At 40.7% G+C, this 25,234-nt stretch overlaps 1 protein-coding gene and 1 long non-coding RNA gene across 2 annotated transcripts in view; one reads left to right on the top strand and one right to left on the bottom strand.

Annotated features, from left to right (window-relative positions):
• Positions 1–385: 385 nt before the first annotated feature.
• Positions 386–25,234, bottom strand: part of LOC124269234 (tyrosine-protein phosphatase non-receptor type 13-like) — a 223,031-nt gene continuing 198,182 nt past the window's right edge. Inside the window, exons 29-32 of the mRNA XM_046704256.1 lie at positions 16,122–16,383; positions 10,562–10,724; positions 1,208–1,335; positions 386–477 (exon numbers count right to left, since the gene is read on the bottom strand). Of these exons, the coding sequence (XP_046560212.1) occupies positions 1,231–1,335; positions 10,562–10,724; positions 16,122–16,383 (530 nt within the window). The 3' untranslated portion in view covers positions 386–477; positions 1,208–1,230. The remainder of the gene's footprint in view (positions 478–1,207; positions 1,336–10,561; positions 10,725–16,121; positions 16,384–25,234) is intronic.
• Positions 19,705–20,189, top strand: LOC124269263. The gene is made up of 2 exons (XR_006896475.1): positions 19,705–19,741; positions 20,129–20,189. It is a non-coding gene; the product is annotated as an uncharacterized LOC124269263 (long non-coding RNA).

Genomic DNA, 25,234 nt, shown 5'->3' with positions numbered 1-25,234 from the left:
TGACTGTCTGTCAGTGATACACAGAACAATGTAAAGAGCAACAAACAGCATGACTGTCTGTCAGTGATACACAGAACAATGTAAAGAGCAACAAACAGCATGAAGGTCTGTCAGTGGTACACAGAACAATGTAAAGAGCAACAAACAGCATGACTGTCTGTTAGTGATACAACAAACATATAGACATAATGACAGTGGAGCAGGATAAATGACCAAGTAAAATGAACATGTCACATAATGACAGTGGAGCAGGATAAACGACCAAGTAAAATGAACATGTCACATAATGACAGTGAAGCAAGATAAACGACCAAGTAAAGTGAACATGTCACATAATGACAGTGAAGCAAGTTGAGATACCGAGGATGGCGCGAAGACACTTATAGGTTTGACGTTTCATGGTGGTGTACTCACCTTTGTCTGGATCATTCCACAGCGCTGTCGGCGTAAGTCACTAACTATTTCAAACACATCAAACTGAAAAGGAATGCAAATACTCATCTAGTGTCATGATACCGGTATAATGATAAGCGTAAGATATTACATATGTTAATACATAATGCCTTCTAGAAAGCAGTCCAATGTACCAATTGTTATATTTGGAATTATCCTCTCTCAATACAATACAAATTCTTGTACTTTGAGGGGTTATCCTGGTGTCAAATTGACTCTCAGAGTGAGGTGCAAAATTGAAAGCACACAAATTCAGCAATATGAACCATGCGGCCACCAAATCTTCCACTGAAAAGGGAATCAGGTTGAGATACCTCCCTCACAGCATACAAGGCAATTTGAAAATAACTAAAATGGCAATAAGGAGTAAGATATTCATAGAATGAGAAACACCTTTGTACTGATTACTCTTGATGACAGTGTTAGAACCTACACCAAAACGTTGCTCTCACAGCAATAGAGACGTTGTTCATCAATATAGTTATCCTTCCTTACAGCTTCAACTTCTAAATGCCTCTCAAAGAAGTTGGACTCTATTTAGGTAAGCGTGTTTACCTTAAAATGGGAGTCGAGGTGTGATTACCTTCAAACTTGACTCTATTTAGGTGAGCATGTTTACCTTCAAACTAGACTCTATTTAGGTGAGCGTGTTTACCTTCAAACTGGACTTGAGGTGTGTTCTCTTCAAAATGGAATCTATGTAAGTGAGCATGTTTACCTTCAAATTCTCCTCTATGCAGGTGAAAGTGTTTACCTTCAAACTGGACTCAATGTATGCTAGGGATGGCATCGATCGTGATGAGGGTACCAGTTAGGCCAATGCCAGCACTGCAGTGGAGGAGGAGGGGCGCTGTGATGATAGAGGTGCATCAGCCGGAGATACTGCAACAACATCCACTCTTTCCTTGTTTACATCAACAACGCACAATGTTACTCAGCGTTTCATAAAATATACACTACAGTATATCACGTACATTATCCCTGTAGTTACAGTACATCACGTACATTATCCCTGTAGTTACAGTACATCACATACATTATCCCTGTAGTTACAGTACATTATCCACGCATACATTATCCCTGTCAGTACTACACTGTATCATTACATTATCCCTGTAGTTACAGTACATCACATACATTATCTCTGTAGTTACAGTACATCACATACATTATCCTGTAGTTACACATCAGTACATCCCTGTAGTTACAGTACATCACATACATTATCCCTGTAGTTACAGTACATCACATACATTATCCCTGTAGTTACAGTACATCACGTACATTATCCCTGTAGTTACAGTACATCACATACATTATCCCTGTAGTTACAGTACATCACATACATTATCCCTCTAATTACAGTACATCACATACATTATCTCTGTAGTTACAGTACATCACATACATTATCCCTGTAGTTACAGTACATCACGTACATTATCCCTGTAGTTACAGTACATCACATACATTATCTCTGTAGTTACAGTACATCACATACATTATCCCTGTAGTTACAGTACATCACATACATTATCTCTGTAGTTACAGTATATCATGTACATTATCCCTGTAGTTACAGTACATCACGTACATTATCCCTGTAGTTACAGTACATCACATACATTATCTCTGTAGTTACAGTACATCACGTACATTATCCCTGTAGTTACAGTACATCACATACATTATCTCTGTAGTTACAGTACATCACATACATTATCCCTGTAGTTACAGTACATCACATACATTATCCCTGTAGTTACAGTACATCACATACATTATCTCTGTAGTTACAGTATATCACGTACATTATCCCTGTAGTTACAGTACATCACATACATTATCCCTGTAGTTACAGTACATCACATACATTATCTCTGTAGTTACAGTACATCACGTACATTATCCCTGTAGTTACAGTACATCACATACAATATCTCTGTAGTTACAGTACATCACATACATTATCCCATGTAGTTACAGTACATCACATACATTATCCCTGTAGTTACAGTACATCACGTACATTATCCCTGTAGTTACAGTACATCACATACATTATCCCTGTAGTTACAGTACATCATTATCCCTGTAGTTATACATTATCCCTGTAGTTACAGTACATCACATACATTATCTCTGTAGTTACAGTAGCATCACATACATTATCTCCTGTAAGTTACATAGTACATCACATGACATTATCCCTGTAGTTACAGTACATCACATACATTATCTCTGTAGTTACAGTACATCACGTACATTATCCCTGTAGTTACAGTACATCACATACATTATCTCTGTAGTTACAGTACATCACATACATTATCCCTGTAGTTACAGTACATCACATACATTATCCCTGTAGTTACAGTACATCACATACATTATCTCTGTAGTTACAGTACATCACATACATTATCCCTGTAGTTACAGTACATCACGTACATTATCCCTGTAGTTCCAGTACATCACATACATTATCTCTGTAGTTACAGTACATCACATACATTATCCCTGTAGTTACAGTACATCACATACATTATCCCTGTAGTTACAGTACATCACATACATTATCCCTGTAGTTACAGTACATCACGTACATTATCTCTGTAGTTACAGTACATCACATACATTATCCCTGTAGTTACAGTACATCACATACATTATCTCTGTAGTTACAGTACATCACATACATTATCTCTGTAGTTACAGTATATCACATACATTATCCCTGTAGTTACAGTACATCACATACATTATCTCTGTAGTTACAGTACATCACGTACATTATCCCAGTAGTTACAGTACATCACATACATTATCTCTGTAGTTACAGTACATCGCTTGCACATTATCCCTGTAGTTACAAAGTACATCATATCTCATTATCTCTGTAGTTACAGTATATCACATACATTATCTCTGTAGTTACAGTACATCACATACATTATCCCTGTAGTTACAGTACATCACATACATTATCCCTGTAGTTACAGTATATCACATACAATATCCCTGTAGTTACAGTACATCACATACATTATCCCTGTAGTTACAGTATATCACATACATTATCCCTGTAGTTACAGTATATCACATACATTATCCCTGTAGTTACAGTACATCACATACATTATCCCTGTAGTTACAGTACATCACGTACATTATCCCTGTAGTTACAGTACATCACATACATTATCTCTGTAGTTACAGTACATCATCACGCACATTATCCCTGTAGTTACAGTACATCACGCATACATTATCCCAGTAGTTACAGTACATCACATACATTATCCCTGTAGTTACAGTACATCACATACATTATCTCTGTAGTTACAGTACATCACGCACATTATCTCTGTAGTTACAGTACATCACGCATATTATCAGTTACAGTACATCATGTACATTTATCCCTGTAGTTACAGTACATCACATACACATTATCCCTGTAGTTACAGTACATCACATATACATTATCCCTGAAGTTACAGTACATCACATACATTATCCCTGTAGTTACAGTACATCACATACATTATCCCTGTAGTTACAGTACATCACGCATACATTATCCCTGTGTAGTTACAGTACATCACATACATTATCCCTGTAGTTACAGTACATCACATACATTATCCCTGTAGTTACAGTACATCATACATTATCTCTGTAGTTACAGTATATCACATACATTATCTCTGTAGTTACAGTATATCACATACATTATCCCTGTAGTTACAGTACATCACATACATTATCCCTGTAGTTACAGTACATCACATACATTATCCCTGTAGTTACAGTATATCACATACATTATCCCTGTAGTTACAGTACATCACATACATTATCCCTGTAGTTACAGTACATCACATACATTATCCCTGTAGTTACAGTACATCACATACATTATCCCAGTAGTTACAGTACATCACATACATTATCTCTGTAGTTACAGTACATCACGTACATTATCCCTGTAGTTACATCACATACATTATCCCTGTAGTTACAGTACATCACATACATTATCCCTGTAGTTACAGTACATCACATACATTATCCCTGTAGTTACAGTACATCACGTTATCCCTGTAACATTACACGCTATGTTCAAAGTACATCACATATCATTATCTCTGTAGTTACAGTACATCACATACATTATCCCTGTAGTTACAGTATATCACATACATTATCCCTGTAGTTACAGTACATCACATAAATTATCTCTGTAGTTACAGTACATCATATACATTATCCCTGTCGCTACAGTATATCACGTTCATTATCCCAGTAGTTACAGTACATCATATACATTATCCCTGTCGCTACAGTATATCACGTTCATTATCCTTGTAGTTACAGTACATCACGTACATTATCCCTGTCGCTACAGTATATCACGTACATTATCCCAGTAGATACAGTACATCACATAAATTATCTCTGTAGTTACAGTACATCATATACATTATCCCTGTCGCTACAGTATATCACGTACATTATCCCAGTAGTTACAGTATATCACGTTCATTATCCCTGTAGTTACAGTACATCACATAAATTATCTCTGTAGTTACAGTACATCATATACATTATCCCTTTCGCTACAGTATATCACGTACATTATCCCTGTAGTTACAGTACATCACATAAATTATCTCTGTAGTTACAGTACATCACATACATTATCCCTGTCGCTACAGTACATCACATACATTATCCCAGTAGTTACAGTACATCACATACATTATCCCTGTCACTACACTATATCACGTACATTATCCCTGTAGTTACAGTACATCATATACATTATCCCTGTCGCTACAGTATATCACGTACATTATCCCAGTAGTTACAGTATATCACGTACATTATCCCTGTAGTTACAGTACATCACATACATTATCCCTGTCGCTACAGTATATCACGTTCATTATCCCTGTAGTTACAGTACATCACATACATTATCCCTGTCGCTACAGTATATCACGTACATTATCCCTGTAGTTACAGTACATCACATACATTATCCCTGTCGCTACAGTATATCAAGTACCTTATCCCAGTAGTTACAGTACATCACATACATTATGAGGAAAGATGATGGGCTTAACTGGGATGGCTTAGTTAAACCCACACCCATTTCCTACTGTGAAAAACTAAACCATTTAGCCATCAACGTCTTCGGTCACAAATGCAATACAACCATTGTACACCGAATCAGCTCCATGTCTGATGATGTGCGCAGAATCAATTTATTTATGACCGAAAAAGAGGGTAAGTATCACTATACATATATTGAAAGTCTGAGCAGACTGTTGTATGATCAATCGACGCACAGAGAAAAGAAACATTTCTGTGAACGATGTCTGCACGGCTTCACACGAGCCGACCTGCTGGAAGCAAAGCGGGAGGATTGTCGAGGCGTAGGAGAGACGGCGATACGAATCGACATGCCTCGAGAACATGAAAACATCTTAAAATTCATCATCAACAAACATCAAATGCCCATGCCTTACGTCATTTACGCCAACTTCAAAGAGCTCATCAAACAGGTTGACCACATCGCGCCATCCCCGGAAAAAAGTTTTAGGTACAAAACCCAAGAACACCCAGCCTGCGGGTTCGGGTATGTGGTCGTTTGATGCGATGGTGAAACGGAGACTCCCGTGATCTATCGAGGTCCCCACGCGGCCGAAACATTTCTCACGTTCTTACAACGCGAAGAGAAAAACATCAGGGAAGCGTTGTCTGATCCTGCTCCCATAAATATCACGCCGGAGGATGAACTCGCTCACAAGCGTGCTAAATGTTGCCTCGTGTGAGACCAACCCCTGAATGGGGATGTTGTGAGAGATCATTGTCACATCATCGGCCGGTACCGAGGTGCCGCTCACAACGCGTGCAACTTAAAACTTAGAATCGATCCCCACAAAATCAACATACCCCGTGGTCTTCAATAATTTGAGAGGGCACGATGCTCACTTGATCATGCAGGCCATCTCGAACATCGATGGCGATATCAAGTGCATCCCCAACAACATGGAAAAATACATCTTGTTCTCGTTCAAACGTCTGAGATTTATCAATAGCTCTCAGTTTCTCCTGTCATCGCTCGATAGTTTGGTCAAGGCCAACGATACCTTCGCCATCAACTATTGATACACCGATGAGGGGACTCGATCTCTGCTGCTCAAAAAAGGCGGTACCCGTACAGGTACATGGACGATTGGCCCAAGTTCGACGAGACCCAACTACCTCCCATCGACCGAATTTACAGCAACTTGACCGAATCCCATATGTCCCAGGACGATTACGCACCACGCTTCAGAACGCGGTGGAACAAACTGGGTTGGCGAATCTGGGCTTACTACCACAACCAGTACTGAAAACGGACGTGCTGCTGCTGGCCGACGTGTTTGAGATGTTCAGAACGACGTGCTTAAAACAGTATCAATTCGACCCTGCCTGGTACTACACCAGCCCCGGTCTCTAGGGATGCGCTCTTGAAGAAAACCAGACTCAAACTGGAATTGCTCACAGATTACGACATGCACCTGTTCATCGAGCAAGGCATGCACGGCGGGATTTCCATGGTCTCCAAACGGTACGTGAAAGCAAACAACCCATACCTGGAAGGCTACGACTCGAACAAGCCCACCAATCACCTCCTGTATCTCGACGCCAACAACCTGTACGGCTAGGCCATGAGGCAGTCTCTACCTACGCTCGGGTTCGAGTGGTTGGACGATGAGATTGATATCACGAGCATCGCGGCGGTTTCGAATAAAGGCTACATCCTCGAAGTGGATCTGGAGTATCCCGCGGCATTGCACGCTGCTCACAACAGCTATCCACTGGCTCCCGAACGATTGACGGTGAACCAAGACTGGTTGTCGGACTATCAACTAACATTGCTCAGGAAAAATATGCTGGCCAACGTGGAAAAACTCGTTCCAAACTTGATGCACAAGACCAAGTACATGGTGCACTATCGGAATCTGCAACTGTACCTGTCGCTGGGCACGAAGCTGACCAAAATACATCGGGTGCTGCAATGCGATCAAAGTCCCTGGATGGAACCTTACATTCGGTTGAACTTCGAGAAAAACCTCTACAAACTGATGAACAATTCGGTGTTCGGCAAAACCATGGAAAACTTGAGAAAACGGGTGACAGTCAAACTCGTGCGATCTCACGAGGAAGAAAAACTCAGGAAACTGATCGCCAGTCCGGCATTCAACCGGAGCAAGCTATTCGATAACGACTTGGCAGCGTTGCACATGATCAAAAACCACATCAAACTCAACCGACCCGTCTACGTGGGGATGAGCATTCTCAACCTCTCCAAACATCTCATGTACGATTTCTACTACAACCGACTCAAACCACAGTACGGCGATCGATGCGAGCTGCTGTACACGGACACCGATTCCCTGCTGTTGAACATGCACACCGACGATGTGTACGCCGACATGGCGGAACACCCCCATTTCTACGACACCAGTGATAACCACGCCTACACAGCACGACCAATAAAAAGGTCCTCGGCAAGATGAAGGACAAATGCGCGGGAACACCCATCCCTGAATATGTCGGATTCAGACCCAAGATGTATTCCATCCTGAAAGCCGACAATGGCGAGATCGGAAAGGCGAAAGGGGTCAAGAAATACGTGGTGAAACAACATCATCAAACACACCCTCTTCAAACAGGCTCTCTTCGATAAACACACGTTCAAACACCCCATGAACGCGTTGAGAAGCGACAAACACACCATCTACGGCATCACTCTCAACAAGACGTAGCTGTCGCCCATAGATACCAAATGGTGGATTGAGAACGATGGTATCCACACTTATAGCTCTGGATACCAACAGTAGACCTCGACGTGTTGGGAGTTTCTGAGACCCCCAATAAAGGAAACTCCACTCGGTGTGTTGAAGACTAGACAGACTATTGAATGGATAATAGCGTGTATACATCATGGACAAGGTTTACTACAGCCCCCGGCGTTACTGGAAAGGTGTGGGCGCCATCCCGAAGCAAGCCAAAGCCGCTCCCGTCTCCGAGGATACCGCCAAAGCTTGGCTTGAAAAACAAGCCATCTGGCAAGTGTACCTGCCGGCTCCCCGATACATCCTGAGAAGAAAGTTTGACATTTCCGTACCCAATCGTACCCATCAAGTCAACCTCCTGTTTCACCCGCATAACAGGGTGAGAAACAAAACGTACAAGTACGCCCTGACCGTCATGGAGGCCAGTCGCTACAAGGAAGCTGAGCCGGTAATGACCAAAGATTCGAGTCAAGTCGCTAAGGCCTTAGAACGTATCTACAAACGCAGTCGCTTGACCTGGCCGACCGAATTACAAGTTGAACCCGGACACGAGTTCATGGGAGCCGTATTGCAGCTGTTATCAAAGCATAAAGTCCAGGTGAGACGGGGCGTGGCCGGAGCTCACTGAAGCCAAGCCATCATCGAAAGATTCAACAGGACTTTAGCTGAGCGTTTGTTCGGACATCAGTATGCCAAAGAGATGGTCAACCCAGAAAAGCGATCAACGGAATGGGTGGTACGCTTAACGTGAGTGGTGTCGGTGATCAACAACGAAGTCACTCGACACCTCGATAAAAGACCCGTCGGAGCCATTCGAATGAAATCCGTGACGACCGAATCGGCTGCGCCATGTCCACTCGAAGGAAGGGACAAACATCGTGCCACAGACCCCATATGGTCCATGAAAACGTACCACATCGACCGAGTCGACATGAAAGACGACGGACTGAATTTGTACTACTTGCAAGACGGATCGGATAGGGGATTCATCCCTAATGACACGGTATTGCCCCCTTATTAAAGATTTGTCTTTTGTTTCTCATACATGTGGAGATTGATCGAGAAACGGTTGTTCAAACCCATCAAGATGGACGTCCTTGGCCTCGATATTTACGCCGCCCTGCGTCGAGTCATAAGTCGGGGGAAATTCACCATGGACACCGAACGGTTACAACGCCTAATGGATACGTTAATCGATTATAGCTTCGAGACCCGAGAATGCGATGTCTCGTACTCCTTAATCCACTTCGAGGAATTCATGGCAGACCCACTCCATAAAGTCGTCGCCGAGTATTACGGCTACATTTAAATCCCAATCCAAACTCCGTTGCTATGCTCGGTCTAGGCTGGAGGCACAACGAAGGATGCATCGCGCTACACCCTCGCCGTTTTTAAGGGGGGGGGCTGGGAGGCTTAAGTCCCATAAATAAGCCTCTAAGCCGCATGTGATGCAGAACCCCAATTGTACTATTACTCAATATATCACTTTTTCGCATATTAGACTGTTAAAAGACACATGACATGGAACAGTATTCTTTGTCAGCTGCAGATGAATGGCATATCGTTCCTTTATGTGGATATTGATGAGACATTCCTTGAACAAGGTAGGATAGCCTGACATTGGTGCTGTAACTTTAGTCCGTTTTAATTTGAATATTTGCATTTTGTTTCTATTCATTGGTTGTAGCATTCAACAGAATCATATTTTTTCACCATGAAGTGTAATGATACAGACAACATACACCAGGTCGCACTTAGGGCGCGTGTGTGAAGTTTGATTGACATTGGCAATCTATACAATGTCTAGATATTACAGTCATGTTATAAGTTCACTATAAGTATAAGCAGGTTGTGTGGTTTGTATTAACTTTCAAAATGTATACAAATATAATAATAAACTAATTAGGATTATAAGACAAAATATAAAGACATACATTGTGTTCGTTATTTTTCAGTCCTAACATTTTTACCACTGGCAGATGGTTAAACTTCAAAATGTTTTCATTTGGTATAATAATTATGAAGATCAAAATGTTATCGAGTAAAAAAGACTTCATCTTTGTTGATTAATCTATACTTATACTATCAATTGCGCTTGCAGGCGGTGCAGCAGAGGTCACGAACCAGTAAAGAATTCTGGGATATCATCCGGGTACTCACGGGACAAAAACAATAACAAAAGCAACAAGCAGTCCATGGAAAGTGCTCTGGATCAGTGCCCCGTTAAGGTTCTAGTGTCCTCTCATTCTCACCTGCAGGACGGGCAGCGCAGTGTCTGGAACCCCGTGGTCAGGCCACGCCACAAAGTTCAGGTGAGCAATGTTCATCATCATTTTGGATTTGTGTTCATGTAGGACAATATGGCGGATGTGAACATTATCCAGCACCTGATGGGACTTGAGACTCACAGTCAAGCTGAAACACAAGAGCAGGCTGGTACTTGCCTAGATTGAGAGATATCAGCAGCAACACAACTGGTAATAACATATGTTATATTTGGGATTACACTTTCTTAGTAAAGTACAGTGTGCGAGGATATTGTATTACAAAGGGCACTTCTTAAATGCCCATTTTGAAAGGAGACTTACCTTCATTATAAACAATTGCTGATGTAAAAAAAATAACTTTTAATACTGAAAATATTAAGGGTGTAGCTACCATGGAGTCTCACTATCACTGTTTAAACAGTGGAATTACTGAAACAAAATTTTGTGAACGTGAAAAATTTGCTTAACTAAATGTTAACGAAACAAAGTTCTTGCCACTCAGACAACCAAACTAAATATGATACTTTTGCTACTCCGATCACCAAACTAAACATAATACTTTTATAAACTACATAAACTAAACAAGTTATCTGTTACGCTATTAATAACTATAATTCTAAATTGTTTAGTATCTAAACTATGCCCGAATATGGCAAACTATTCTCATACCGTATATGACCGTCTATAAGCCGAATTTTGAGGACCAAAAAAAGCAGTCTGTAGAAGGGGGTCGTCTTATCCATGGGTTACGCTTTCATCAAACTTTTTTCCAGGGGTAAGAAAACAAAATCGTATCACTTCGCGTGAACAAACAACAGAAGACGACTTTGTCAGTAGAGACGTCAAATTTGCAATTAAACATCACTAGACAAGATTATTTACCTTTTAAGTTATCAGTTGTTTTTGCTGGGCATTGTATTATTTGCAGGGATTAAGATTACCGTGTGTATCTGAGCCGGAAATAGCAATCAGCTGTGCACACAAGTTCAAACATGCACAATAATATAACGGGACGAATTCTGACGCAGTCATCAGTAAAATATGATACAGAATACCATCATTTAACCCAAAGAAATACACGCGGGTCACAGTTTTTGCTCTATAAATTAATTAACATTAAGATTACCATGTGTATTTGAACCGAAATAATAGCAATCAGCTGTGCACACGCTTCCCGCTTAACAAGTTCAAACATGCACAATAATATAACGGGATGAATTCTGACGAGTCATCAGTAAAAATATAGTACAGAATACTATTATTTAACCCAAAGAAATATATCCTAGCATTGTGTAATTTTAATTACAGATTTTATGTAAAATATATATACACAGTAAAAAGTGTTGCACCCCCTATCTTTTCCGGGTATGATGTTTTTGGCGAACTGAACGATAACAGAATGAGAATTTGAACCTGATGGTGCATACACCAACAAACCAGTCTTGTGCCTATAAAATGAACTGAGATGGGGTATCCCCTGACCTCATGGTATGTAAGGATCTTGCCCTTAAGTATTATGCGCTCAAATTCAAGGAAAACGAGACGGTTTTAAGTATGGCAGAGAATGGAAATTTAATGTCAAAACAAAACTTCTCTTAGGCTGAAACTGACATACAGAGTGTGGACAAACACAAACAGTCAATATCGCGAACTTCCGCCCAGTACTTGGATAACAGCTTCCAGTCGCCGCCTCTCATACCCCTCACCAGACGCCGAAATCGCTTCTATGGGCAGCTGTTGCCACTCTTCGCAATGCTGCTTCCAGTTCCCGTGACGCTCTGTGGAGGAGGATCCCTGCGCTGTATCAGACGGCCCAAAATGTCCCATATGTGTGTCCAGGGGATTGAGATCTGACTCATTGCTGGCCATGGGAGGTGAGTCAGTGCATTGTTCTGATGACCTGGGCCACAGCTCATGAACGATGTGGCCGAAAGCATTATCATCGGCGAATATTGGCCTGGTTGCAAGTGGATGATTGTCAAAATGGGGCACAACAACTGGATCAAGCACTTCCTGAATGTAGCGATCACCAAGCTAAAGTGCCTTGTATGGTCACTAGATCCAGCTTACAGTCAAATGAGAAACAACCCCATACCATAACCGATCCACTTCCATATGGTACCGCTGGCATGATGTTCCTAGGTGCATAAGCTGTACCCGCACCTCTAAACTCTGACTCTGCCATCCACAACATGCACAAGAAATCTGCTCTCGCCTGACCAGTGGACTCTTCTCCAAGACCTCAAGTTCCACCCTTTGTCTTTGTCTACACCAGGCTAGACGTAACCTCTTGTGGTTCTCTGTGAGTTGGGGCTCTTGATGACTCTTCTGGACCTCAATCCAGTGGCCTTGAGTCGATTCCTCACTGTTTGGTGGCTGATCTGACTACGACAGGAAGCCATGGAAGTTTCAGGGTTGCACTTGAAGCAAAGGGTTGCCGCCTTTACCAGCCTTAGCAATGCTCTGTCATCCCTGACTGTGGTTATATCGCGGGTCTGTCTAAAAGGTCTGCGATTCTTTACATCATTAGTCTCAGCGATGTTTTCTCACCAGGCGGCTTATTGTGAGTAATGATCGCCCGTTCTTCTGCCAATCTCCTTGAAGGAAAGACCTGCCCTATGGAGTCCAATAATCTGCCACTTGACTGCATCTGCTATTCTCGCACCTCGCATGCTGCGCTACAATGGATTCAACGCCAGAAGAACAATTTTTATAGGCTTAGATTCATCACATGAGCATACTGCAATTTGCAAAAATCATGAAGCATGATATTCACGTGCAGGTTGCTACGTTTTGGAGATCGTTTTCACTACGAAAACATTAATGACTTCAACACCAAATCCTAGCAGAATGGTTATCATCAACAACCTATTCGTGTGTTTTGGATATGCCAACGTAACCAGAGTTTTAATATGGGTGTGCAACACTTTTTTTACTGTGTATATATTCAACACTAAGGTTATACGGGCCCTCATGAACGTGGTAAGCAGAAGTTGTACGCACATGGAATGGGGTAAAATACAGAAGCCATTTAAATTCACACATTTTTACCAATGTTACTGTAAACTAGCAGTCAATGGAAAACGAGGCGGTAATCAGTTCGTGATTGTTGAATGGGGTACAATAAGCAAGCCAGTTTGTTGCTACAATAAATAAGATATTTAGAGAAGCAAAATATATTATGCATTTTATGTCAACTACACTTCGTTTCGATCCGTGAGTAGACACAATATATATGACTGTGAATTCTTTGAATAATGTGGACCAAAGTTATAATTATTGGTAACTGCCAGTTGTCTGTGGTCTGTGTTTGCCGCGATTAGGACCCCATCGCGGGGGATCGACTTATGCACGAAACATACCATTTTGACACTGATTTAAAGGGTCAAGTTTGGGGGTCGTCTTCACGACCAGTACAATTCTCACTGATCACAATTCTCGAACATCCACCTAGCTGTCAGAAACCCATGTGCTCGACCCTGCACATGCAGAAAGTGACTGCACGAGACGTTATGGTTGCGCTTTGATGCAACGTTTATGGTTCTTATAAAGATGTGTTTTGGCTATGTTTTTTCACCTATCAGATAACAAAACTTTCTCTCCAGAACATGTCCCCCTTTGCCGACAGGACCCTGGTCTTTCAGAGAGACATCTATTTACACTAAATGTTGTGTAGACTTGTACTGAAATGTACTTGAAATGTACACAATGTTTGACCTATTCTGGATTCCACTCCAGTGGACAAAGCTTGGTAACAGGTCTAGTCAACACTGATTTCCCCACTTGAACATCCACTACTCTGACGTGTCCATCTTTGCTTGGATATATCTTGGTGATTCTACCTAGCGCCCTGCTTCCTTGTGGAGATTCAGGGCTAACAACAATGACAACGTCATTTATTTTGACGTCCTTACTTGTAGCTTGCCATTTCTTGTGGACATTGAGAGTGGGTTATCACTCTTTCATCCACCTTTTCCATATATGCCTCAGTAACTCCTGTACACGCCTCCAACGTTTACGAGGATTGAAGTTTTGTAGGTCTTCCTCAGGTGCAAAAGGGCCACCACATTGACCATGCAGAAAATGGTTTGGTGTAAGAGGCACAACATCACTGGGATGTGCGCTCTGGTATATCAGAAATTGAGAGTTTAACAAAGCCTCCGCCCCCACAAAGGTGGCCAACAGTTCCTCATCTGATATATCACCGGAACGAAGAACAGGAAAGATTGCTCTTTGGCTGATTTAAACAAAGATTCGAAGTTCCACCAAAACGTGGAGCATGTCGTGGATTAAACTTCCACAAAACTTTTCTGCTTGCTAAAGAAGCTTTTAGATCGCTCCCATAAAGTTCAAATTAGCTGTCTTAGTTCCTTGACGGCACCCACAAAGTTAGTCCCAATCAGAGATGACTTCATTTGGCATTCCTCTTCTGTGTGCCATAATGAGAGAAAGTATTCAGGAAAGAGTCTGTGTCTAAACCAAAAGCTATCTCCAGGTGTACCGCTTCGAGTTGATAGACACGGAATAAACACAGATACTGTTTCTCAGTCGACTTTTCCTAACTTGCTTTGTTAGAAATGTACCAGCAAAGTCTACTCCTGTCTGAGCAAAGGGTCTCATGGAACATCTAACCCTGACACTTAGTAAATCTGCCATTATCTGTGTAGCAGGCTTGGTTTTCTGACGCCTACACCAAGCACACTCCATGTTCCCAACTACAAATCTCTCCACGAGCTGCCATAATCCAAAACCTACTTGACAAAGCAGCCAGTTGTCTGACTTCCATTTTTGTGGAAGCCGCGGTGGCTGAGAGGTCTAGGCATCTGACTTTGTGTGCTGGCGATTAGGTGCCTGACTCTGAGGGTGTGGGTTCGAATGGGATGGGACTCAACCCCCCCAAAAGTACTAGAATCTGTACTTTACTGAGAAAGTGTAATCCCAAATATAACATATGTTACATTTGACCACTTTCTAAATATGGCATTGTGTTTTTAATATCCAGTCCTGTCGATATTCAGGTGGTCATGCCACCTATATATTTTGAGACATTTAATATGATGTCTGATATAAGCTTTCCTATGGGTGTCATACTTTTTCACATATCTCAACATAAATCTTATGAAGATGTTAATCAATATATGAAACATATTCAACACACATGTAAAAAGCATAAAATATCTTTGAGATGATCCCTTGTGCCTGAAGGCAGCACATGCATTCCATGCCAGGTGAGTTTACAGGGCATCGTCGCCCCAATTGCTGAGCGACCTAATTGCAATCTAGAGTCTAATCTATTGTTTTCCGCAGCAACTCATGTTTTTTAAACTTTTGCCCCATTTTACGAGTAAACATGCTTTTCTGGATATCTTTTTACACATCTCACTGAGGCCGATGTGGGTTATTTCGACATATGCTATTTGCAGTTGTGAAAAGTTGAGGGATACAGAGTAACAGCCTAAACACAGTTTTTTTCTATTTCTGCCAATCTATCAGAGTCAATGAACTGCTGGTGTGGCAGTAACTTTGTTGATAGAAACATACATACCTGTCAGAGACACTGATAGGTGTGTCTGTGGATTCTGGCCAATAGCGGTGACACTTTACTCGCTCAGCCTCCACATCCAGAGTAAGCATGCCGATGACATCTGCCCTTTGTTGCCATACCATGTTCCAGAAGTCTGCAGTGGTGTGTGGCAGTGGGCCCTGGCATGCAATGTACTGCAGAGATGCATCACCGATGTTCACATCTACATGGCTGGCATTGATGAAATCCTCATGTCCTGACAAGTGCACTCGGTTAAAATCAACTGAAAAATAATAAATATCAATCATCAATATACCTGACGAAATGACTGAGCAATGGAATCCTAAAAGGGCACAACATGGGTAAGGTGGTTCTTATGAGAGCAATCACTACATCCACATCTGGTGTATATAAGTGTACTTCACATGACTTCTACAGAATATTTATATTACTGTTCTACATCCACATCTGGTGTATATGAGTGTACTTAACATGACTTCTACAGAATATTTATATTACTGTTCTACATCCACATCTGGTGTCTATAAGTGTACTTAACATGACTTCTACAGAATATTTATATTACTGTTCTACATCCACATCTGGTGTATATAAGTGTACTTCACATGACTTCTACAGAATATTTATATTACTGTTCTACATCCACATCTGGTGTCTATAAGTGTACTTAACATGACTTCTACAGAACATTTATATTACTGTTCTACATCCACATCTGGTGTATATAAGTGTACTTCACAAGACTTCTACAGAATATTTATATCACTGTTCTACATCCACATCTGGTGTATATAGGTGTACTTCACAAGACTTCTACAGAATATTTATATTACTATTCTACATCCACATCTGGTGTATATAAGTGTACTTCACAAGATTTCTACAGAACATTTATATTACTGTTCTACATCCACATCTGGTGTATATAAGTGTACTTCACAAGACTTCTACAGAATATTTATATCACTGTTCTACATCCACATCTGGTGTATATAAGGTGTACTTCTTCACAAGACTTCTACAGAATATTTATATCACTGTTCTACATCCACATCTGGTGTATATAAGTGTACTTCACAAGACTTCTACAGAATATTTATATCACTGTTCTACATCCACATCTGGTGTATGTATATAAGTGTACTTCACAAGACTTCTACAGAATATTTATATCACTGTTCTACATCCACATCTGGTGTATATATAGGTGTACTTCACAAGACTTCTACAGAATATTTATATTACTGTTCTACATCCACATCTGGTGTATATAAAGTGTACTTCACAAGATTTCTACAGAACATTTATATTACTGTTCTACATCCACATCTGGTGTATATAAGTGTACTTCACAAGACTTCTACAGAACATTTATATCACTGTTCTACATCCACATCTGGTGTATATAAGTGTACTTCACAAGACTTCTACAGAACATTTATATCACTGTTCTACATCCACATCTGGTGTATATAAGTGTACTTCACAAGACTTCTACAGAACATTTATATTACTGTTCTACATCCACATCTGGTGTATATAAGTGTACTTCACAAGACTTCTACAGAACATTTATATTACTGTTCTACATCCACATCTGGTGTATATAAGTGTACTTCACAAGACTTCTACAGAACATTTATATTACTGTTCTACATCCACATCTGGTGTATATAAGTGTACTTCACAAGACTTCTACAGAACATTTATATCACTGTTCTACATCCACATCTGGTGTATATAAGTGTACTTCACAAGACTTCTACAGAATATTTATATCACTGTTCTACATCCACATCTGGTGTATATAAGTGTACTTCACAAGACTTCTACAGAATATTTATATCACTGTTCTACATCCACATCTGGTGTATATAAGTGTACTTCACAAGACTTCTACAGAACATTTATATCACTGTTCTACATCCACATCTGGTGTATATATGTTCTACATGTACTTCACAAGATTTCTACAGAACATTTATATTACTGTTCTACATCCACATCTGGTGTATATAAGTGTACTTCACAAGACTTCTACAGAATATTTATATTACTGTTCTACATCCACATCTGGTGTATATAAGTGTACTTCACAAGACTTCTACAGAACTTCTACAGAATATTTATATCACTGTTCTACATCCACATCTGGTGTATATAAGTGTACTTCACAAGACTTCTACAGAATATTTATATCACTGTTCTACATCCACATCTGGTGTATATAAGTGTACTTCACAAGACTTCTACAGAATATTTATATTACTGTTCTACATCCACATCTGGTGTATATAAGTGTACTTCACAAGACTTCTACAGAATATTTATATCACTGTTCTACATCCACATCTGGTGTATATAAGTGTACTTCACAAGACTTCTACAGAATATTTATATCACTGTTCTACATCCACATCTGGTGTATATAAGTGTACTTCACAAGACTTCTACAGAATATTTATATCACTGTTCTACATCCACATCTGGTGTATATAAGTAACTTCACAAGACTTCTACAGAATATTTATATTACTGTTCTACATCCACATCTGGTGTATATAAGTGTACTTCACAAGACTTCTACAGAATATTTATATTACTGTTCTACATCCACATCTGGTGTATATAAGTGTACTTCACAAGACTTCTACAGAACATTTATATTACTGTTCTACATCCACATCTGGTGTATATGTGGCAGGGATATACTTTGTATGTCTGAGTGTTAGGATTAGTTTGCGCCAGTTAGCTTTAAAGTATTGTAAATAATCATTAATTTTCTGTCTTTATTTCAGCATCCAGTAGGCGCTGATATATGCAATGTAAATATGTATTTTAATATATTGCTTTGTTTCAACTCACTACAGTGACTGAAATGAAATAGTTAACAATTCATGTATTTTAAATAAGTTTCTTGATTTCAGCTCATATCAGCTTGAAACAATTCATATAGTTCATCGCTTTAGTTTTAGTAACACAACCAATAGTGTCTACCCAACCGTGACAACATCGCTACGATTGGTCCATTCAAACCTGCATGCTTTTTTTCTATGCCTGAACACCTCGCACCCTGACACAACTGACAAAACTTGTGTGAGAGACAGACAAGCATAGGCGTCAACTTAATTTTCATCAGGTTAGTAAACTAACTATCTTAAATAATGTTTATGCATATCTAATGTAGCAGTCATTCAATAAGTAATCTTAAACACATAGCGATATTAATAAGGGTAATTAATGCCGTCCAGGGTAGTTAACATGTCTTGTAATCGCACGGCAGGTAAACGCAAAGTTCCCATTTTAATGTGTATCATATATTCCCTTTAAACATAAACAGCATTAAATAACTTCAAAGCGAGGCATTGTGAGTATGCTTTGTGTATGAATGTTGTCTAATTATTATTATCGCATTTTGCACAAATAATGGCAAAGTGTCTCAATCTAAGATTTTACAGTGTATAAAATATATCTTTCCATGCTTATTGTTATGTCTGCATGGACAGTTTACACTGAATCGGTTTGGTTTTGATCGGAATCTATCTTATTTCCAGCACACAGTATTCCATCGTCTGCTATGGCAGCCAGGCATAAACACGGGCCCCTGTGCCATACATAGGGTATGTAATGTGCCGCATAATACTGTTTATATCATGTGTATATATAATTCTAGCATACAGAATCGTCGCTCCTTTATATTAACCTTCTAAGGTAAATAGTGTATGTTGTCATAGCGGTGATTGCCACGATATCATTTATGGCTTTGTTTAAGTCATGTCATGAGTTATCGCCCTGATCTTTGTAAAGTTCAATCCCTCGGCATCATTATAGTTCCGTGAATGTTTTAATGTACAGATAATATTGTCGGCTCATGCATTCAAGCTCTATTAACATTTATAATGTTAATATACTGAATATATATAAATAGATATGTCAATGTATGTTCTGCAAGCATGCCGAACATTGTTATTATATTGTTTAGTATAAGGTTGCTACAATTGTTTCAGGGTTTATCGTGTATGTTGAAATCTACATCCACTTGGAATAAACAGAACTTACAACCCTGCATTCACTTTCTATGCGTGTCGCCATTGTGACCCTGCTACAAAATGGAGCCCCCAGTGATTTGTGGACTTGAAAAAGTTTCAGCGATGGACACTGCCTCTGCCTAGCGACATACAACACCTCGGGTCTACGATCGTCGCGTGATGTCTTCACACACACCCCAGGATTCGTCACTTATGTTCGCCTTATTGACATTCCTAGAATACCGCGTATTGTGACTTTACTTGTTGCTAGCTAGCATATTGACTTTAATGGCCTTGTAGTATTATGTTATGAGCTCATAGATAGTGCATTTTTCATTTGTTTACATTTTGATTAATTTCAAGTAACCTTTGTAAAGTGTTTGTTTACATTTATATTTATATATTTTTTTGCTAATTCATATTGTTTGTTTACATTTGATTTTGTTAACATTTAAATTAGTATTAATAAGTTATTAATTCAGCTGATTTTTTTTCCTAGCTGAAAAGTAATTCAGTAGTGTAATTTGCATTTCTCATAAAGTTTTTTTAAGCGGCATTACTGCTTAGTGTTTAAATTATCTTTTCTTAAAAGTTTAGTTAGCAAATCATTTCTTAGTATTCTTAATTCATAGTTAAGTTAGTATAATGCTAGTACTTTGCTTCATTATTATTTGCCTTACTTGTGCATTTATGATGAATGGTTGACATGTGTGTTTGTGTTTCCTCTTATTAAGCCTCAACAACATTTTCTCAAATTATTTTAAATAAAGCTCAGTTAATAAATAACTAAGCTTGGTGACGAAAGACTTGACAAGTAACTTGACGGCACGTTGACAGTTCACCATATTGCAATGCACACATACGCTAACAGCACTGTGTTTGTTGTTTATTTCTTGAATTTGTTGATATACATATTTGTTTTCTTTCAGGTAAAACAAACAAGCATACGCTTTATTTCACATTATTTTTCTTTCAGGTTCCGTAAGTGATTGGTTTAAAGTTGTTATCTTTTAGGTTACAACTTGGCTTCATTATTCGCTTGATTACTTTGCATCCACACTTGTAACCACACTTGTTACACAAGCGCTATGCGTGCAGAAACATCTTAGCTTAGTTTCTTACACCCTCTTATCAGCAATTAAGTTGCTGGTGGTCACAAATAATTTCGTGGTTTGTGTTTCTCTATACTTGGTAGTATCTTCGCTTTTACACTTGTGTGTCAACGATGGATTTTACGGATAAGGAGATCCAAAACATGTTAGAAGTGTTTCGTAGGGGAAGAATGTGAAGCCTACTGCTGATACACCTGAGGAGTTTGAGTCCTGGTTCGATTCCTATGCAGCTCTCAAACAAGAGGATTTGGAGGAAGAGGAATACCATGCAATAGATGGTACTTTGCCCGCTGCTTCTCAGTTGTCTGGACGGGTTACACTCAGGGCTGGATTCAAACTATGTTCCTCCTATGCCTGGCACATCTGCTTCAACTACACCGGATCCTCGATTGTTCTACCATCAGTTACCAAAACTTTCGCTCTTCAGTGGAGACTCTGGTAAGGATGCGGACTATGAACACTGGCGATATGAAGTGGCATGCCTTATAAACAAGAGGACTAAGCTCTCTGAAGATGATCTCTATGAGGTAATCCGACGGTCACTGAAGGGAGAAGCTGCCATGATAGCCAGGAATCTTGGACCACAGGCAAGCACAGCTACTTTGCTATCCAAATTCCAGAGTATGTTTGGGGAGGTTGACAGGTCAGAGAGCCGGATTTCTAACTTTTATAGTGCAAGGCAGAAGGACAAGGAGTCTGTCTCATCCTGGTGTTGTCGTCTAGAGCTTCTTCTATCCAAGGCATTGGAGAACAATCCGGAGTACATCAGTGTGTCTAGGAAAGATGATATGCTCAGAAACATGCTGTGGAGTGGGTTGAGACCTGAACTGAAGAACCAATCAGGATACAAGTTCGACCAGACGCCAAACTTGAACGATCTCCTCAAGGCTCTACGCGGAGATAGAAGTGGATCAGGCCAAGGTGGATGACAGCAACACTTCTAAGCTGCAAGCATCTGTCAAGATGGCTTCCACATCTGAGCCGGAATGGAAGAAGGAGATCGGGAACCTACAGGCCATGATCAAGACATTGACTACTCAGGTTTCGGAGTTGAAGAGTCAACAGGCCAATCCTACTTTTCATCAGCCAAATCAAGTACACGGATACACCCGAATAAAAGCAGGGGACCTCGCTTTTCTGGAAGAGAGGGAAGAGGACACGTTAGCATGGATTTCCAGCCTTCAGGATTTGGTTATCTTGAGCCACAAGGATCTGTTCCTGAGCCTCAATCCTGTACAGTATCATATGATAACTCATTATACACAGCTTACATCTCAGGATCCGCCTAACTTTGAACCTCAACTACCTTATGGACCAAGTGAAAGTGTTCCATACACGGCGCTCAACCAGAATCAACCTCATTATCGACAGAGAAGACAGGATGCTGTGTGTTGGAACTGTGGATATACAGGGCATCTTCACTACTCATGTACTGTCAGGACGGATCATAGGAGGAGACCTTTAAACTTTCGCAGGCCTATGGGAAGGGTCACTTTATAGGTTTTCAGGATTGCCCCACTTCACAGATACCGGATGGACTCGTTGGACATTCAACAGAAGTGGACATTGTTGTGGAGGACATATCAGTTCCGGCACTTTTGGACACAGGTGCCACAGTTTCAGTAATGTCTCAATCATTTCATAGGAGTCATCTTAGTCACATCCCCATTCATCCTCTAGGAGACCTTCTTGATATTGAATGTGCTGGAGGGGAGAACCTGCCCTACCTTGGATATGTGGATGTTGTAATACAGACCATCGGTTCTTCCATTTCTTCCAGATCGTGCCTCCTTCTTGTAGTTCCGAGACCCAGTACAACTCCCGAAAGTACCAGTGCTCCTTGGAACCAATGTGCTCAAACCTCTACTGGAGGAGTGTAAGACTTTGTATGGCACCAAGTTCCTCCAGAAAGCAGAATTGTTTACACCATACTATTTGGCATTTAGGACCATAGTACTACAGGAGAAGGACATCCGTCGGAACAACTGGAGACTTGCCTATGTCAGGAGTTGTGAACCAACAGGTGTTTTGATTGGACCAAATAGCAGAGTAGTGATCAAGGGTCAGCTAACGAAAAGCACTGCAGTTTCCCAAGGTTTGTGCTCTACTGCAACCCACTGTTGATAGTAGGATCTCTCAGGACCTCGACATAGCTCCTATTGTTGTGGATTATGATGCCAATTTTCCAGGGATTGTTGATGTGCACATCTCTAACGTGACTACCAGGACAGTTGTTGTGCCACCTAAAGCCCTCCTCTCTGCGAAGTTACAACCAGTCTCTCTTGAGGAACCTGTCACAGGTTTGCCAGTGGATAAAGACACTCTCTTAAAGGACATTGATGTTGAGTTGAAGGATCTCACTGACAGCCAGATCGATCAAGGACTTGAACTCATCCTCAAGTTTCAAGACATTTTCTCCAAGAGTGATAACGATTTGGGACATTCCTCTGCTGTGAAGCACAAGATCAACCTAACAGATGCTGCACCATTTAAACAGAGGCACCGGCGAATACCGCCCGCCCATGTATGATGAAGTTCGAAGTCACTTGACTCAGCTACTTAGTGCTGGAGTCATACGCAAGTCTCATAGTCCCTGGGCCTCGAACGTGGTACTTTCGACGCGAAGAAAGACGGCAGCAAGCTGCGATGTGTATTGATTTTCGCCAGCTCAACAAACAAAGTATCAAGGATTCCTATGCCCTGCCAAGAATAGAAGAACTTTTGGACCACTTAGGTGGAATGAAGCACTTTTCCGTGCTGGACATGAAAAGCGGTTACCACCAGGTACAGTTGTACGAGGAGCACAAGGAGAGAACAGCCTTCACAGTTGGTCCTCTAGGCTTCTACGAGTTTAACCGAATGCCCTATGGTCTCTGTAATGCCCCAGCTACATACCAGCGCCTCATGGAGGAGTGCCTTGCGGGTCTGAACCTAAATATCTGCCTGATATATTTGGACGACCTTATTATTTTTCTCGACATATGAAGAGCACATGGAGAGGTTGGAACTTGTACTTCGCCGTCTTCAGGAGACAGGATTGAAACTAGCCCCAAGAAGTGCAAGTTCTTCAAGAGACGAAAGTAAAGTATGTGGGATACATCATCTCAGAGGACGGCATTGAGACAGATCCAGACAAGGTAAATAAGATCCAAGATTGGCCAACTCCAGCAAACCCAGATCAGGTCAGGAAGTTCCTCGGTTTCGCGAGGATATTACCGAAATTTGTCAAGGATTTCTCTTCGATTGCAAGACCCTTTCCATGCTAATCCCTCAAGGAACAGTCAAGAAATCCAAGGTGCGGAAACCTCTGGAACAAATCAACTGGATTTGGGGACCAGATCAAGAATGTGCATTTCAGGAGCTAAAGAAACGCCTGACCTCACCACCCATCCTGGGATATGCAGACTACAGGAAGCCATTTGAACTGCACATTGACGCCAGCGGTCGTGTTTAGGATCTGTACTCTACCAGGAGCAGGATGGTCATCTAAAGGTCATCGCCTATGCGAACAGGTCATTAAACAAGTCAGAAAGGAATTATTCTGCACACAAGCTGGAATTTCTCGGACTGAAATGGGCAGTAACTGAAAAGTTCCATGACTATCTATATGGAAGCTACTTCGAGGTTGTAACAGACAACAATCCATTGACATATGTTCTAACTACAGCAAAACTTGACGCCACTGGACATCGATGGCTGGCTGCATTATCTGGATACAACTTCACGATCAGATACAGACTAGGGAAAACTAACATTGATGCGGATACGCTGTCAAGACTCCCAGAATTGAGCAAGACGAAGGAGGACCAAATTCCCACAGATTCTGTACAAGCCATCTGCAACCTCGCAAATACTACCAACTTTGTGGAGAGTCTCTGTTTTGCAACCAGTATCACCAAGGAGGATGAAACACCACTGACAGAGGATATATGTGAAACCAATGCGCTTAGACTGGAGGAGAACTCAGGGCAAG

This window comes from Haliotis rubra, unplaced genomic scaffold (genome assembly GCF_003918875.1).
Source record: "Haliotis rubra isolate DU_JTF1 unplaced genomic scaffold, ASM391887v1 Scf1011, whole genome shotgun sequence".
NCBI classification, from domain to species: Eukaryota; Metazoa; Mollusca; class Gastropoda; order Lepetellida; family Haliotidae; genus Haliotis; species Haliotis rubra.
Note: the sequence above shows the minus strand (reverse complement) of the source record. Positions and strands in the feature narration are given on the sequence as shown.